Here is an 18,360-nt window from a genome sequence, read left to right on the forward strand (position 1 = left end):
TCTGACATCACCCATTGGCAGCGAGTGTTGAGGACCTCCCAGTAGACACATTTAAACCACCAGGTGCTAGATCTAAGAGGAGCCCATACTGGCGAAGGGAGGCGAGTATAGAGAAAAATCGGGTATAGAGTCAGATGGGCCACACCTGCAGAGCCATGTACCAAGCCCCATTGACTCTATCACATGACAAGTCCTCTTTAATGCACTTCAGGAGGATGGTCACATCATTTATTGATGGGTAGTCATAAAGTTATTCCTACAGGAATGCTCTAGACCAGTTCTAGTGATGAAAGCTGAGGCAATGGAGAACATTTGTATTAAAGGGGTTGTCCAGGATCAGAAAAGGTCTGATTTTGTTTTCAAGAGTCTGCAGTACTATTGAAGGCTTTGTTAGTTTTTGTGCGGAGCAGCTCTTTTTAGGTGGAGGTTACGGGCATCAGACCCCCACCGCCCTGATATTGATGTTATTTCTGGAGGAGATGTCATCAGTAGTCCAGTCCTGGAGAACCCCTATAATAAATAGTCTGCACAGATTCTAGGACCTATTTATGTAGTGTCCATATAGTTCTTACCACACTGGAATGGATCCCATTGGAGGAAAGCAAGTCAAGGTTTTGCTCCTTTCTTCAGACGGAATATATATATATAGCAATATATGGAAAAGTAAGTGGAAACTAGGACTGTGTTTGCCCCATACGATGGGTGTAGAACAGTAGAGCTAGACTTATATTGACATTGATCTTTTGTGCATGAAGCCTCGAGGCTCCCGGGTATCCGTCTTGTAGTAGCTGTCGGTCAGTAAAGTGTCCTTTATACTCGAGAAGCATATAGTGCATTATATATATATATTTGTATATACATGTGTGCATTCGCGTTCTGCCTGGAAAGAGCTGTATTTTCACTGTCTTCTCTTCTCACTCTCGGCAATTGTAGAATTATTCTTATTAAATAAGATTCCGATAAATGACTCGTTTGTCTTCCGTCCTATTATCTCATGGTCTGGGAGTTGTTCCAGGGTTGGAGTTGATGCCTGCATCTTTTTGGAAAAGCCACAGCAGTGTTCTGCCTGTTACCCCGTATATAAACAGATGTATTCTATTGATTTACCGTAGTATGAATTCACAGAAGATAATGTATTGCACATGTCTAGAGCGACTAGTACACTATTATCACTGCAAACACCCTGACTCATATATAGCTTTCAGTAATAACTCCTAGAACCCAGCCAAGCACTATTCCATCACAGAGATGTGAGTTTGTATCGCACCTACATAAGTTAGCACAATGGGAAACCCTTTATTACAGTTGGCAGGTGTTATTTAAAGGGGTTTTTCTACTTCCAGCTGTTTTCAGACAGCTCCGTACACTGTGGAGTGGCCCGGGTTGGTATTGCAGGCTGAACCCTAATGAAGTGAATGGGACTCAGCCTGCAGTACCAACGTGGGCCACTGTGCAACGTACGGAGCCACGTATATGGGTGTGCCGTCTGGTGCAAGTTACACATGAGAATCTCGGGCACAACTCTTTTTGTTTTTTATGGATATTCGAATGTGGTCTTTGGCCTTTATTCTATTTATCTCTTTTTATGATTTGGCTCACGCCCTCACATGTTGTCCCCACCCCCCTTCCCGTCTTATAGGGTTAAAAATATGGTATATTTCGTCAATAACGTTTGGACTTTTATCGTATGCGCTGGATCTTCCCTGTTTCTTCTACAGATGTTTTCGAGCCATTGGATCCCATGCGCAACTATGGAAAATCGTGCTGGATGCCCAGCGGAAGAGTTGTGCATAGTGTAGCATTTAAGTCTAAAGCTTTTGTCCACACTTTCATTGGGCACTGTATCTGGTTGTCCTCTTGGGTCCTTACAATATTTTTTTTTTCGCCCAATCTGCTGCCACTTTCATGGTGCGTTCACACGTGGCAGATCTGCAGCAGACCTCACTCCTTCAAGTCAAATGGAGGGTATGATTACACGCAGCGGAAAATGCTACAGCATTTCTGCAGATGACTTCAAAAGTTATCAAGTCTTGGTCCTTGCTTAACTGGCAGCTGGTGGACTCTAGTGAGCACAGCGCCGCTGGGCAGGTGCTGCAGAAGTGACAGTCGGCGCTGCACTCATTCGGGGCCGCTGGGTGCCCAATGCAGGAAGAGCCGAGAGCGCAAAGACTTCGGAAGTGAGAGGGAGCGTGATATCTGCTGAAATCAGCTGTGGAAATGCATTGCATGCGGAAACTCTGCAGGGTCTCAGCTACATGTAAACATACCCCAAAGGGGGGGGAAATCTGCTGCCGATCTGCAGCACATCAGCGCCGTGTGATTGCACGCCGGCCTTCATCTCTGCACTCTCCAGGCTTGCAGCAGGTTGCAGACCGGCTTGTATGATCTGGCTCTCATTACTCCCACTGCCTGCTTCTTGGAAGAGAATTGCTGGCAGCCGTCCTGGAGATCAACAGAAAGTTATATTTGTTCTCCAGCTTTTGTTCCTGAAATATATTCCAGGAAGCCCGCTTGGCAAATTTAGGACACATTCCATGACTATATACTACAGCAGAGGTCTATACGTAGAAAACGTGTTCACTGCACTGCATGAGGACATTAGAGGACTTGGGTTTCTGTCCCATACTTGATGTACAGGCCTTCAACAAGCACACCATCAAGGCTGTTTAGTCCTGTGTTGCAGAGTGCCCACATGTCTATTACATGTATAGACAGTGTTGTCCTTGATGCAGGAAGTCGATGACAGCGGAGGAGGGGGGGGGGTTACCTAAGTGGGAAGTGCATAGCAGGAGGCTAAAGGGTATTTTATTGCTAAATATTGATCCTTGATTCCCAAATGCATTTCTTTTACCATGCAACAACTGTCTTCCATTGTAATCAGTGATCAAGGCATTCTTCATGCTCGCTGAGGGCTAGTTCGAAGACTTTCAGTTCTCCGGCTTTTTGTATTTCATGGACCGCACACGTCCCTGTTATAGCTTATACTGCTGTATGAATCCAGCCTGATGGAAAGTAACTAGGCCCAGCGAGTTTTCTAAGCACAGGTCTAAAGATGTGGTGATCATGGGTGATATATAAAGATCTCTTTACAGTTACCTACAAGAGTTGCGATCATGTATTGGCATGCACAGCCAGCCCCTCCGCTCCAGCATCGCAATGTGTTTTGTTTTTGCATCCAATAAATGCATTGAAATTAATGTTATCTTCATGTGCGAGTTCCATTCAATATCACTATTGGATGGCACGAGCATGTGAAACTCGCCAGTGTAAATGCACCATGACGGAGACACAAAGATCGATAACAAAAAAGTGGGTTTTAATGTAGAGAGGGGGAAGAGTGAAGCAGAGAGACTCGCCTAGATGTGGCTGCAGCTAACAGTGCTTTATGGCTATTGCAGTCACATCTACACTGCTCGGTGCTGTTGTACACTGTCCTCCATAATGATGATACATGTGTGCTACAGAGAAATGTGGAGCAGAAGCTGCAGTTTTCTTCATGTGCAGACTAAAGAAAAAGTCATTGCAGCTAGTCTCCACCTACCAGCTCAAGATAGACTGAGCTGGAACCTGCAGAGGGCAAAATGGTGTAAATGTAGGATATAAGTCATATAATGATCAGATATAATTAGAGATGAGCGAGCGTACTCACTAAGGCAAATTACTCGAACGAGTAGTGCCTTTTGCGAGTACCTGCTCGCTCGTCTCAAAAGATTCGGGTGCCGGCGGGGGTGAGCGGTGAGTTGCGGGAGTGAGCAGGAGGGGGGGGGGGGGGGAGAGAGATATGCTCTCCCCCGCCTGCAACCGAATCTTTTGAGACGAGCGGGCAGGTACTCGCATAAGGCACTACTCGCTCGAGTAATTTGCCTTAGCGAATACGCTCGCTCATCTCTAGATATAATGTTAATCCTCTTGTACACACTGCAGCTTATTCCAAAAAGTCATCTGAAAGTGTGGATATACACTGGCGTCCCAGGTGGTTACATACATGCTTTATTGGCGATAAGTATGGTGACCGGGCAGCCACGGAAGTGTGACAATGTTATGGAGGCTCCTGTGACCCCCTTGTGTGTGCGGCCGGGCATTATCCTGCTGCCTCTTGGAAGTCGCCATGAGAGGAACATATGTGGCTACAGGATGTCCTGAACATATCGCTGAGCTGTCATTGTCCCTCATACCACTACTAGAGGTGACTGACTGTTGCATACGAGGGCCACTAGACCATCACACCAGCAGGGGGCAGTGTGCCGCTCCACAACTAAGGTAGAATTGATGCGCTTGCCCTGAGGTCTCCAGACATGAACACGGCCGTCGTCCGTGCCCAAACTAAGCCTGGATCAACTGCTGAAGACCATCAGGTTCTGCTCTGTAGTATCCAGTTTCGTTGTTCATGTCACCACTGCAAACAGAGGCGACGATCAAAAGCAGTACACATAATGGGCAGCCATGAGACCAAATGTACTTCAGGCAAGTGCCAGGAAATCGTCCCTACAGAGGCCGGGGTGCCAGTAACTTCTAACAGTCTGGTCAGAACGGCCGGTGGTGGCAGTTCATCGATACGACCTTTCAATGATGCGCCCCTCTCAGACTGGTAACGGGGTGACATCCCTTCTCTACGTCGTAGGGGCTTCTAGTGGTCAACAAGCTCTACACAAGCAGAAGAAGAGGTCACTACACACAAGGAGCCTCCGAGAGCCGCATTATAGGCCAAGGAGGGAACCACTTCTAGGGCCTCAGGTGACAAGACCGTTCATCTAATCACCCCACAACTCATTTACATATCTGCTTGAGATGGAACAACAACTTCTTGTAGATTCTTTCTCTATTTTTTCGACAGACAGTACTTTGAATATCACACTTACGGAGATTTGGGGAAATCCGTCCGGAGATTCCTTCACCTACTTTATTCATCCGTTTATGTCAACTCGCTAATTTTACTGTTCTCCATAATTGTATACCAAGGCTCATCGATCACGCTGCCCCTCCAGCAACCAATGGCCCCAACCCCCAAAAATGTGAGAACAAAACTTTATTTCTCAAATATTTTTTTTTTATTAAAAAAGGGCATATTTCCAAAGAACACATATCTTGAAAATGGCAAGTCTTTGAGGTGAAAACTTTTGGCATTTGCACATCCAGCAAGGCAATTGTAAAACGGTGCAAAACAGGGGAAATCACAAAAAAACGGAAACTGCAAAGTAACTCCTGTCAGTTGGTGTACCAACACGGCAGTTATTTCCTGTCCATGAACTTACAGGGGTACAATGGTGACCACCATAACAATATTACGACACATGATTGTCCTCTACATTACACCTCACTAGGCGATTGTGTAGTTGTGTGTCTTATTAGTACAAAGATGGGGGGCGCAGAAATCCCCTCTGTTATACACTTGTGTGACTGGTCCCGAACAGTGTATGCTGCCATTACTTTCACGAATATTGGCTTGTGAGTGACTGATAGGACTGCGTTCATCCTAACCATTGCGGTGGTTTACGGGGAGTGAGAAGCCACTGAACAAGCAAGGTATGAGTGCGGCATTGGAACCGCGCCATGTGAATAAACCCATCATAGCCAATACTCAATAGATTACAACGTAGGATACTGCAGGAAGGTTACAAAAACTGGTTTGGTTAATAACGTAGTTCTGGCAAGCGCAGAATTTTTCGTTCTCCGTCGTCAGTAAGTATTGTATGATAAATGCAATTTATTGGCTATTGTAGGTGGAAGAGGCGCCGCCTGCAGCTTTACAAACATAGACCTAAGAGGACAGAAAAGTAGACTTGGCAAAGAGAACAAAATGCTAATTGGACAACCTCTAGCCCGGTGCACCGCCGCGCCTCCTGGCAAATAATACAGGCGCTAAATCTTGCCTTGATCCACCGATTAGTGGAGGCGGACATGTAGGGATTGACGCCTTACTGGGGATGTAATTGGTTCCTAATGAACATGTTCACACATGGTCATTGCTGGATAATTGTAGATGAGCCGCACCGTTATATGACACAGAAGACTATAAAAGTTCACCGTTCCCTTTGTTAAAACTCTCTAGCGAAAAGCAGTATTTTGGCGGTCCGCTGGCTGCTGAGCACCGGGATTTACATGTAGTTATGGAACTGTAATTGCAATGCAAAACTGCTCTGTGTTATATGCAAATGTAGCAAGGCAACGTACCGGAATAGGGTATGAAGTCAGATCTCCGAGGAAGGGGCGTCCGTGCCAAAGGCCAAACAGAAGCAGTTACTGATTAATAGCGGCAGTCGACTGTAGAATCGGGAAGGCAACCCATCAGTCGTTCTACAAGAAGACGGATCTAAGGCTTTGTTCACATTCTCGCTGCAGATTTCCATTAGATTCCAGGATGAAATGGCGCTGCATGCATTCTGTATAGGAACTGGACATTTTTTGCACTGTTTCCAGACTTTCTCTCTCAATGTGCATGAAGAACTGGAATATATTTTTTTTAAGAAACCATGCCGCTTTTATTGGTGTCTGGTATTGCAGCTCAGCCTCCTCGGTTACAAAAGTGGCGCTGTTTCTTGGGTAAAAAAAAAAAATGACTTGTCTAATCTCAGACTGTCCCTCTTTTGAGGCTGGGAGTGGTGGGGATTTTTAGTGCCTGTCAAAGATTACTTTAAAAAAAGGATTGTCTGGGACTTTTGCTATTGATGATCTTCTTAGCATAGGTCATCAATAGTTGATTGGTGAGAGTCCACGACTCAGGATTCCTGCCAACCAACGGATTGCCAGGCCATGATCAGTGTGAACAGTGCTGGAAGCAGATAGTGCTGTTAACATTCCAGTGGCTCTGTTTGGTACTACAGGCACAGCTCCTATTGAATCCAATGGGAGTTGCACATGCACTACCAAACTGGGCCACTGCAATACAGACAGCGCTGACAACGATGCCAGGAATCAGCTGATCAGTGGAAATCCCAAGCACCAGACTCCTCCCAATCCACTACTGATGACCTATCCTGAGGATGTCATGAATACTAAAAGTCTTAGAGACCTCCTTTAACAGGAATGGTGCAGCTAATTTACACTTAATAGTTTGGGTTCACTTATTTAATTGACCCTTTTTTTTTTTTTAGAAACAAAGCAAAAAAAAAAAAAAAAAAGATACCAGCAAGAAAAGGATGCTTTCGGAGTCAAAGCTCTATCCTTTTTCATTTCCTAGGATCCACGTTAACCCTTTCCAATCCACTGTCTGACCTCCTGAAGACATTATGATTTAAGGCTGTACAGCTCCGATGTTGGAAGACGTCCATCAGGGTTCTCTTACTGTATATTGCCAGCCTCTCTGCTGTCGGAGCCTATCCAACGTGTCACCTCATGCAGTACTGGCTTTAGCCAGCATATAGCGCCGTTGTATAACGACAGAAAAAGAGTAAGCCCCCTAGGAAAACCAGGATACAAATTGGATTGGAAAGGGTTAATGGAACTAAGACCTGATGTACCTTGTTGTATTACACAATGGGCTGGAGCAGGGCACTCATGGAAGTGCGTGATCTCTCTACTGCACCGCTATAGGTCTTTGATCCCATACAGCCGCATACATTGCGCCATGCTCCATCGGACTCTATAGGTAAGAGGTTTCCTTCATTTGGAGCAATGCAACGTGCAGGACCCAACGGATCATTGTGCAACAGCACACAGAGCCCTACGGAGCTCTACAGGACTTCCCATGCTGGTGTGTAGCCTCCATACCATATACATGCTCCTGTTCTACCTGCTTATACTGCAAAAGTGTTAGAGTGCAGATGTATCACAACATTGGGCCTTGTGCTCATGGTGAGTATGAATGAAGGACTGCAAAAGGCATTAAATAGTAGCACTAAACACAACGGGACAGGTTTGTAAAAGAAACAAGAAGAGAAGGACTTTCCCACAGCTGCCACTCGGGTGATCGTTACCCTTATGCTACTTGCCTAAGAGTTATGTTCCATTATCATGGCCAATAGCACGGTCTTTATAACACTTGCCTATATAGAATCGTGACCATCATACTTATTTGCATTACCCAAGAGTAGTTTTGCACAGGACGCCTGTTGAGCGCTTGAGTGCCCAATGGCTGTCAAAGATTATCGCTTACTGAATGGAAGTAGAGCGCGCCGGCGATCTCTTCCAGCCACCCACCTCCATTCAGAGTAAACACGGGCCGATAGTTGTTTGTCATTCATTTTATGTTCCATACAGCCGATGGTGGTTTGTAAAAATCGAGAAGGTGCAGTCAAAAAGACCAACCCAGACCCATATCTCAATGATAGTGTCCTATATTCAAATAACAGTAGCATACTTCAATAAGAATGCATGGATGCTCTACACAATGGTATGGCGTATGGGCTTCTGGGGGCCCCGGAACATGGATTTCAATTCTGTTATAACCCCTCTTTGACATGGAGAGGTAAAACCTAATTGCAGAGTTGAAGAGTAGCATGTGAGAAGCAGAAATCCGCTTTCCGTCTCTCTCCAAGTCCTGGAGGACCACTGCAATGGCTGAAGGAAAGCGTACACAAAGTAGCCTCCTTCTGCTACGGTACATGCATGGAACCATTCAACAGTGCTGTCCGAGGCGGATACTTGCAAAGTGCCAATTCAGTCAGGTGCAATACAAATTACTAGTAAGAGCGCAACTTAATTGGAAGCTAATGCAAATTTCAGCGTGACCCAGTTGGTTGGAATTTGGTGTAATAACATCTTTTGAACCTATGTTCATTCCAGGGACTCTTAATATGGATTGGTACCGATGACGATGGATGATCTGCACCTATTGGAGCAAAAGGTGGCCACTTCGAATACACTTTCCTTCAGTCATAGCAGAGAACCCCAGGACATAGAGAGACGTGGAAAGTGGATTTTTGCTTCTCGCATGCTACTCTTCAGCTTCGCAGTTGGGTTTTACGCTCTCAGTTGGGTTTTACGCTCTCTCTCTTAAAGAGGCCATAACGCAAAACAAGAAATCTATGTTCCAGGGACCGTGCGTCAAGTACGCTATTGTTATTTCAATATAGGACACCAGTATTAAGATATAGCGCTGGTCTGATAGAACGGATTTGGAGAAATGGCTGCAACCAATCTGCGACATGTCTACGTACGCCAAATGTGCCAAATCAATTAAAATATTTTTTATATCTTCCCACAAACGGCATTGCTTTAAAATAATCGTTTCTCTATATATGGATGGGAAGGGTACGGTTACTCCTGGTGGAGGCCGCCAAGGTGTTGTGAATAGACTTATAGGCCATGCAGTGCGCCTCCGGGAAATTTGGTATGCAAATCGGAGATTGGTACAATGCCTCTGCAGTGCCATTTATTAGAAGGCAGCTTACCTATAAGTCAATGTCCGACCTTCTAACAGGCTTCACTCAGACAACTAGAAACCTTCTGCACTCTGACCAGGGACAAAACCCCCAAAACAGTCTGTCTGTGCATGGTTATCTTTTCCTGTTGGAGAGGCCTCTGGCTTATATACTCAGTCGTGTTATAAGGCCCGTTCAGAAGTCAGACATTGACTTGGTAGGCTGTCTTCTAATAGATGACACAGCTGAGGCATTGTACCATCTCCCATTTGTATAGGTGGATGAAACGCTCAAAACTCTACCGGTCAACTGAACCACACTTACGTCCCTGTAGGGTTCTGCATTGGTCACATTCGGCAGAACTCCTGGGGTGTTGCAGCAGTATCATGGCTGATAAAATATGCCCATGTTATGGCTGTCTGAAAGCCACCAGATATTCTTGATGCTGAAAGGAACACTAAAGGCAAAGCTGAAACTTTCTTATAACTAGTGCAGGCCTGAGAAGGCGGTACATGACAAAAGGGGGTTGTCCACTTAACCAAAAAAGAAGTTTCAAGGTATGTCCACACAGGGCAAACTTGGCTGTGGAATGTATGCAGCGCACAATTTGGTGAAGAATTTACCCCTCTCAATGGAATCTGCACCGAATCTGGTGCCTCTTGCAGAGGCATGGCGTTCCATCCAAGGAATACATGAGTTAGGCTTTGGAGTAGGAACAAGCAGTACAGCTGTTTCTTCAAGCAAAGCCTTGTCGTCTCACTCGCTCTGGAATGTGAGTCGGCTCCATCGGTCGTGGTGGGGCGACCCAGAAGGAACATGCCGTTGCAAGGGCCAACCATCCCTTACTTACATGACCGGTAATATATGATGTTTGCACACAAAATTTAAAACTGACCCTATTGGGCGATTTGCTGCAGTCTTGCCTATAGAAACTGAAACTTCTTTTCCATTGAGCAGACACCCCCTTTAAAAGGGCAGTAGGTACTGGACTCTTTCCAGACCTCCATAGATGTCAATGGAGAGGCCTCCTAATCGTTGCGGTGGGTGAAAGTGTGTAAATACCGGATCCCCTTTACTCCAGTAGATGAGGGTCCCATAAGAGCTTTTGGATATATTTTTTTTAAAGAGTTGTTGCACCAAGTGTTGTTTTCTCTAAAAACATAGAAATAACATGAATGACTAAAGTGCTTTTAAAACACGAACTTAGTTTTTCCCTTATAGAAAGCACGCTTTTTGACAAAACTGAGAAAAGACCATGTATAAAGTAGCAAAAAAAAAACAAAAACGGATTACCTTCCTTGGAAAAAAAAAAAAAAGTTTTTTGCCAATAAATATGACGGTGATTATATCCAGGTTGAGATTGGCATATGTGGAGTGGTCTATGAACATGCAAATGGGTGGATTATAAAGAGGGCGCCTTGTGACGGAAGCCGAATGAGGGACAAAGTTTTTGGTTTAAAAATAAAAAAAAGGCCTAGTATTCACTTTCCGGTGAGTCCATCGCCGTGTTGATCATTTTGTGTAGGGATTATAAAGCTGGGTTGCCTCGGGTTGAGTTTATTCAGCCCAGGGGGTATTAGCAAAAAGTCTAACAATTGCTCCAGACTGGATGAGTGTGAGCAGGTAGCGCCGGTGGAACCCTACTAGTGCGACACGGCACAGGTCAGACCAGCTGGCTCGGGTCTTCAGAAAAACTGCTTTCACCGGGATGGAGAGGTCCGCTACTGATACAGGTGAGGTACGTGTTAATAAGCTGAGTGATCTCGTCAACCTGGAAACAGAATGAGAAGATGTTAGTCATGCGATTAAAATATTCGCCCATTACTGGTGAGGGGGCTTAGTGCCAAAACTTAGAGATATGATTCTGCCTTAAGCATATTGTTCCCCCAATAATCATTAAACCTGGACGGTTCTTAACCCTTTGCACTCCAATTTTGGATTCAGGGTTTCCTAGGGGGCTTTCTCTTTCTGCCATTTTACAATGGTGCCATCTGTTGGCTGGAGCCAGTACTGCAGTATGGGACATGCTGGAGAGGCCCCCGCCAACAGAGCGGCCAGTAATATACAGTAAGAATACCCTGCCGGACGTCTTCCGACATTGGAGCTGTACAGCCTTCAATCAGAATGTCTTTAGACGTCAGACAGTGGATTGGAAAGTGTTAAAGGGAACTCATTACTGGATGGTGACACCAATGGCATGTAGGGAACAATATATTAAAGAGTGCAGCCAAGCCTGTAATGTCCCGGTAAAAGTGAAGTTTAATCCTTGCCTCGCTATATGGTTATGAATCCCGAAGAGTCTGGTGGCGGACTCGGAAGTCTCTGCTGCCCGTAGTGCCCTCCAATCCCTGTCCATTCTCCTTATGATTGACCGGTGTTCTGGATGATGGTTCCTAAGTCACTCACGTACCTGCCCAAATTTCATGCAAGCACACTCTCGTGCATGCGCAGATCATCAACTCCTATTGTGGGCAAGTTCCACTGACTCTTCCGCGCATGTGCCAGTCTGTGGTTGTATGGTGCATGCGCAAGATGGGACTGTGGATGATCCTTGACATCCGTCAATCAGAGAAAGAATAGTCAGGGATTGGAAGGCATTGTGGGCAACATAGACGGCTCAGGTCCGCCTACTGGACGGTTCACGATTCATTACTAAACAGCACGTAAGGATTAAACCTCACTTTTACAAGATACCTAGACATAGTTTAGCCACATTCTTTATAACCCCCTAACGCCACAGGGCATAAGTACGTCCTGTAGATGGCGCAGGGTCAGAAGTGAGCCTGCGCTATCCCTTAGCGGGATCTGACTGTTACTAATAGCCTGCCTCCCGCTGCAATACCGGGGGTACAATAGCCCGCCTCCCACTGTTAACCCCCTACGTATGTAAATTGCAGCATGTAAAGGGTTCACAGAGATAGGGCGCTCCCTCCTTGACGTCATTGGACCCCTGCGATGTAAATCGCGATGGGCCAACGGGTTCCCACGGGTATCGTTGTAATCGTACCGACCCACAGAAAAAAAGTATCGTGTCATTTATGTTGTATAATTGACAGTGTAAAAAAATGAATTAAAAACAATGGCAGAATTGATGTGTTTTTTCTCCCTGCTCTCCAAAAAAAAAATTACAATACATTACATGCACTCAAAAATAGTACCAATAAAAACTTTAGTTCCCCACGCAAAAACAAGCCCAAAAATACCAAACACCCATGTGCCTACGGTGACATAATAGTGCAATGGGTACATTCACACATGGTGGATTTGGGGCGGATTTTTCGCAGTGGAAGATCCACACCATTGGTCTGGACTTTGATGCAAATCCGCAGCAGACGTCACCCCTTCAATTGCTGAAATCTGAAGTAACAGAGGAGCAGTGATAGGTTTAAAGGGAACCTGTCGTGTTCCTTATGCTGTCCTGACTGGGGAGTGTAAAGTAGTGACGGACACGATGATTCCAGCGGTCTGGCACTGATAGGGTTATGTGCAGTGGTTTTTAAGAATTGACAGCTTGTTCCTGCAGCTTCTGGCAGGAGAGGAGTCCAGTTTATTCATGAGGGGCCACAAGCCCACCCATCTGCTGTGATTGACACTTTTCCCAATATGTTGTGTAGAGATGAGCGAGCGTACTCGTTTAGGGCGTTTTTGCACTCGAGCACCGCTTTTTCCGAGTAACTGACTACTCGGACGAAAAGATTCGGGGGGCGCGCCGGGGGCGGCGTGGTGGAGCGGGGGGTAGCAGTGGGGAACAGGGGGGGAGCTCTCTCTCTCCCCCCCCCCCACTCCCCTCTGCAACCCCCCGCTTACCCCCGCCGCCCCCCGAATCTTTTCGTCCGAGTAGTCAGTTACTCGGAAAAAGCGGTGCTCGAGTGCAAAAACATCCGAACCGAGTACGCTCGCTCATCTCTAATGTTGTGTAATAGCCCTGCCCACTTGCCATGATTGACAGTTTTCTAACAACGACTCACCAACAAACTGGACTCATCTCACCAGCAGTTGCAGGAAGAACCTGTAAGTTTTTAAAAATTGCTACATGTTACTCAATAAGTGACAGACTGCTGAAATCAGCATGCCTGTCCCTACTTCATGCTGCGTTCAGCAAGGAGATAGTATGAAGTACATGACCGGTTATCTTTCACTGTAGGCCTCACCTTGGAAGTTTCGAAGACCATTTCCTTTTCCCCCACTGACACTTTAAAAGTGGAATTGTCCGAAACGCCAAAGGAGGTTATTTGACTGTACTGAATGTTTTCAAAGGCATCCACTTCTCCCTGCTTGTAGAGGCTGAGACAGGTAGCGCTGATACCCAACCACAGCCGCTGCGAGAAACTCCCAACAGAACTCTACAGGAAAGACAAGCAAGAGGTGAGTGAGGATACTGGTACAGCATGGGTCATCATACGGGACTCTTACATGAGATGCGAGTCTCCCAAACCCACTGATTGTGAGAGGATCAATTATCTAACGTGGATGGGGGTTGACCAAACTCTCCACTGATGGCAGATGTTGGGGGAAAAGATCAGCTATGGCGGTTTTCAACATGTACAAAGATACAAGGGCAGGTAGAGACACCACATCCCAAAAGCATGCAGGTGGGCAAACTGCTATATGGAGGGGCATTGCACAGGTGCGCTATACTGATGAACAACCACTCGCTCACCTACCATATATTGGAGGGTTAGTGGCTGCTTAGTATTACACTTGCATATAGATAAGTTATATAAAAAGTGCCAGTCCCACTGATATATGTGGTGCACCATGCAGGCTTACAATTTATTAATGACGCCCATACGATAAAGCCCGGTGGGCTGCCTTGCACATCAATAGTGACCCAGACTGGTACTAACACTCTGGGCTCTCCCAGCAACTTAAGGCCCCACTGCAGAAATAATGATAAGGACGAGGTATTGGTTAATTTTTTGGCCAAAATACTCGCAACCCATGTTATCTTGCGAGTCCCTACACTAACATTACCGAAATATCACAGAAAAAGGACAAATCAATTAAAAAGAATAACTTCCAGTGGCCATATTTACCGGTATACTGATACAAAGGCAGGTATAGACACATCCCAACAGCTAAATTGCTATATGAGGGAGATAGCATAGGTGAAAAATACAGATGAAACACCACTTGCACGCCTACCATGTATTGAGGGGATTGGCTGCATATAAAGGGTGCCAGTCCCACCTCTATGTTTAGCGCATCATAGAGGCTTACACCCTATTAATGACTTTATCCTATGCGTTTTCATTAATTGTCTATAAGCCTGCATGATGCACTACATGTATCACATGGCCTGGCCCTCTTCGTATGCATTATATGTGCAAGTATAATACTAAGCACTCCCCCCCATCCCCAATATATGGCAGGTATGTGAGGGGTTGTTCATCAGTATTTTGTACCTGTGCAATGCTCCTCCATATAGCAGTTTGCCTGTCTGTGTGCTATGGTCTGGAGGTGGTGTTTCTACCTGCCCTTGTATCTCTATCAGTATATAAGTAAGTATGAGCCCTAAGGATCCTTTAACATGACTTAATGATTGAACAAACAAACATTCCCCCAATAGACCTTGTAAAGGTCCTTCTAAGGTTCTTCTAAGGTTAAGATTTACGAACTTTGCCGCAAGTGCTTCATACCAGCTCAGTTGAGTATTTCTCCTTGACGGTGTCCCCTTACCCCCCCAAAACAAAAGGACTTTAATAGGGAAAGAGTTGGGAAATAACATAAAAAAAAGACCATTTAAAAAACCTACCATATAAAAGTCAATGTCAAATAATGTGGATCCATAACCAGACCATTGTTTAACTATGGACAGATATGTGGCCATGACTTCAGTTCTATCCATGCTCTGTAGAGCCTTCCATTTGTCTACAATAGTAGACATCATATTGGCCCCTTCCTCCTTCATGCGGCCCTTAAACTTCTGACTTTCCTCAGCCTTCTGTTTAATTAAAGAGTTGTTCCACAATCCATTCGGAAGAGCTCCTGAGAAAAGACCTTTGTGAAGGCTGGGACAGGAAGGCTTTGATGTAATGTGAGGTTTACTAGACGCCAAAACCCGAGAATGAAGAACATAGATGGGGAACAACTCCTCTAACCGAGGGAAAGGTGCGTTCGAGGAAAAGTCACCATTGAGGAACTGTAGACGAAGGGCTGCCAAGGACTGCAACGTTTCCTCATTTGTTGGAAGGTAGCCTTGGATTACTGCTTCATGTGCCTACAAGACAAGGGCCACATCATCACAATCACATCTCAAGCAAAACTGGATTCTCAGTCTTTAAAAAACAACGTAATATGTCAATATTACAGTCCCAAGTTCCAAGTCTAACCAAAAGTGTAAACCTAGACTATACCAACCTGGTTTGTACACATTACTAGTATCCCAACAGTGAAAACCTTATTCCGGAGGTTGCCCTACAGTAATAAGGTTGGGAATCACTGCTCTAGTCTAGATAAGCCCACTTGCATACTTTCTCTGTTTTGAAGAACCACCTAGTCAAGGAGAACCGGGACCTATTAGAGCCATCAGATAAAATTACCACTTGCCTTGCGGCATCAGTTCCTAGTAAAACAGCAGACAGTAAATAGTCATCCAGAAAATGGTGCCTCCATTATTACCACTCCAGATTAGTCATATCATGACCTAGTTTCTTTCAAAGACTTCTGTAGCAGTTGACCACAAGGGTAAATATGGATCCGCCACAACAACAGAGGCATGGTTAGAAGATGTGGATCTGTCACATACCTGCTCAAAAAGGAAAGCATATTCTAAGCTGTCTTTTGGGACGTCTTCCGTGTCAATGAAACAGTAAAGCTTGAAGTATAGCCTCCATCGTGTTTCAAACCCCTTCTCTTTACAGGTAAAGCTAAAAAATACCAAATTAGAATTACTAAATATTAAAGAAAAGGAGAACAAAATCTGGTGATATGCAGCGTAATCAGAATTATTTATTACTTTTTCTTACAGTCATATACTTAGTTTATTAATTGCTACGATCGCTGTGGAATATTTTTTTAGCTTGACATAGTAAATCATCAAAAAATGATAGATTGAACACAATAGTTAGGAGCCAGCTTACTCTTGTTTCAAATCTACCTGGTTACCTCAAGGCTCCAGCCCCATTGAAAGTTGTGGGTTGTAAGCTACCCCCGTAGCATGATTTTCGGGGAAGGGCTTGAAATAAAAGATCTTACCTGAAAATCATCCCTAGCTGATGAAAAAAAAAATGATATACTTACCTCTCCACCGCTCAGGCATGTCCTCCGTCTGGCTCCCCTGCACTGCTGTCAAGCTCCTTCAGCAGGCGGGCATTTTTAAATCCCCGCCTCCTGAAAGGGCTGTGCTGATTGGCTGAGTGCTCAGCCAATTACAGGCAGGGCTTAGCCATTTATTATCCAATATCGCTAGTGGGTAACAGCCCTAAAATTTACCTTATTGACTTTTGGTATATAGAAGGCAAACAAATAGGTGATGGAATAATCCTCCATAGTGCCATCTGTGTAGCAGTCTCTCCACCAGGATATACATTACCCCCTCTGGACTCACATTGATGGCCTCTCACCTAGCGTACACCGATGAGGGACAATATCTCTGAACCAGCTGTATGCACATTGATATCCTGAATTGGCTTACATCCCTAGTCATATTGCAAGGCCTGTTAGAGGATTGGCTACTGACTCATAGGGTGGCTGCCATTCCAATAGGTGGTGCTGTAGAACATTATTCCATTACCCATTTGCATAGCTTTTTCCCAGGGAGCATTGCATAATGTATATCAGACTCCCTACACCCTAGTGGTGATCTGCACTACAAGGACGTACATTTCTTCCCCCTCTACCCACCAACCCATAACAGAATATAGAAGCAATGATTCACTTCCATGCATTTTGAGCTGTAATAATCTGAGGGCTTTTTCACACCGGTGGAAAAATTGTTTCGATTCCCGCGATCAGCGAGAACCTGAACGATTATCGTTCAGTCTAAATACATGCACGACTGAACGATGAATAGGAAAGTAATTCGTAGTTCAGTTTCTACATGCATAAAAACTGAACAACGGATCAGCCCATGTAAACAGGCAGTCATTTATTTATGAACAACTGCCTGTTTACTGTGAATGAAGGCAGGCAGGCCGGAACGATCACCAGACCACACTCCACCACCATTCACTAGCAATGATCATTCCTGTATAAAAGCGCAGGAACAATCATCGCTGGGACAAGCTGTTGGGCATGTGCACCTGACAGGTTGTTCCGTGTAAAGGTACTCTTAGTCACAGCATGAGTCCATGCATGAGGCTGATCACTGTGTTTGATCCTGGAACCTTTTCAATTGACGGCATTATTGTAAGTTTGAGGTGATGATAGTGTGTGCCCTCATCATCTCCCACTAGACTACTACAATGTCCTCCTCTGTGGCCTCCCATCCAACACTCTTGCTCCCTCTCCAATCCATCTTCAACCCTGCCAGGCTAAACCTCTCCCCCCATTACCCCTCTGCCAATCCCTTTGCTGTCTGCCCATTGTCCAGAGAATTCACATCAAAATATTAACAGTGACATAAAAGGCCGTCTACAAGCCGTCCGATCTATACATCTCTGACCCAATCTCCCAATACCTCCCCACATGTAATCTCTGGTCTTCAGAAGACCTTCTCTTCTCTAGTCTCTTTAGTCTATTCCTTACACAATATTTCTGCATGCATCCTCCAACTCAGTACTCCAAACAATTAAGATTCTACGCTATCTTCGAAACACTGAAAAGAAACCTGACCACCCACCTCTTCAGAAAACCAACAGTTACCCCACTGTCACCAGACCACCATACAAAGAGCTTCTACCTTCACTGATTGTCTCCTTCCCCCCTTTCCTTGTAGATTCTAAGCTCTCAGGGCAAGGTCCTCTGTCCATCTGTTACACTTTTTGCTCATTGTATTCAGTCTCGACAGACGTCATGGTCTGAACCCTCATGTGGAACAGTTGCAATCTTGCCATTCAATAATGACACATTTTTATCGGATAGATTAGGTCCAACCAACTGTACCCCCCTCAACCCTAAA

General features: G+C 45.2%; 1 protein-coding gene across 1 annotated transcript in view; it reads right to left on the reverse strand.

Moving 5' to 3' along the window:
* Positions 1-5,011: 5,011 nt before the first annotated feature.
* The window catches only part of PLEKHH3 (pleckstrin homology, MyTH4 and FERM domain containing H3), an 81,122-nt gene continuing 67,773 nt past the window's right edge, over positions 5,012-18,360 (reverse strand). The window contains exons 10-13 of the mRNA XM_066587322.1: positions 16,048-16,168; positions 15,055-15,519; positions 13,451-13,642; positions 5,012-11,070 (exon numbers count right to left, since the gene is read on the reverse strand). Of these exons, the coding sequence (XP_066443419.1) occupies positions 10,963-11,070; positions 13,451-13,642; positions 15,055-15,519; positions 16,048-16,168 (886 nt within the window). The 3' untranslated portion in view covers positions 5,012-10,962. The remainder of the gene's footprint in view (positions 11,071-13,450; positions 13,643-15,054; positions 15,520-16,047; positions 16,169-18,360) is intronic.

Source organism: Eleutherodactylus coqui, chromosome 13, assembly GCF_035609145.1.
Source record: "Eleutherodactylus coqui strain aEleCoq1 chromosome 13, aEleCoq1.hap1, whole genome shotgun sequence".
Lineage (NCBI taxonomy): Eukaryota > Metazoa > Chordata > Amphibia > Anura > Eleutherodactylidae > Eleutherodactylus > Eleutherodactylus coqui.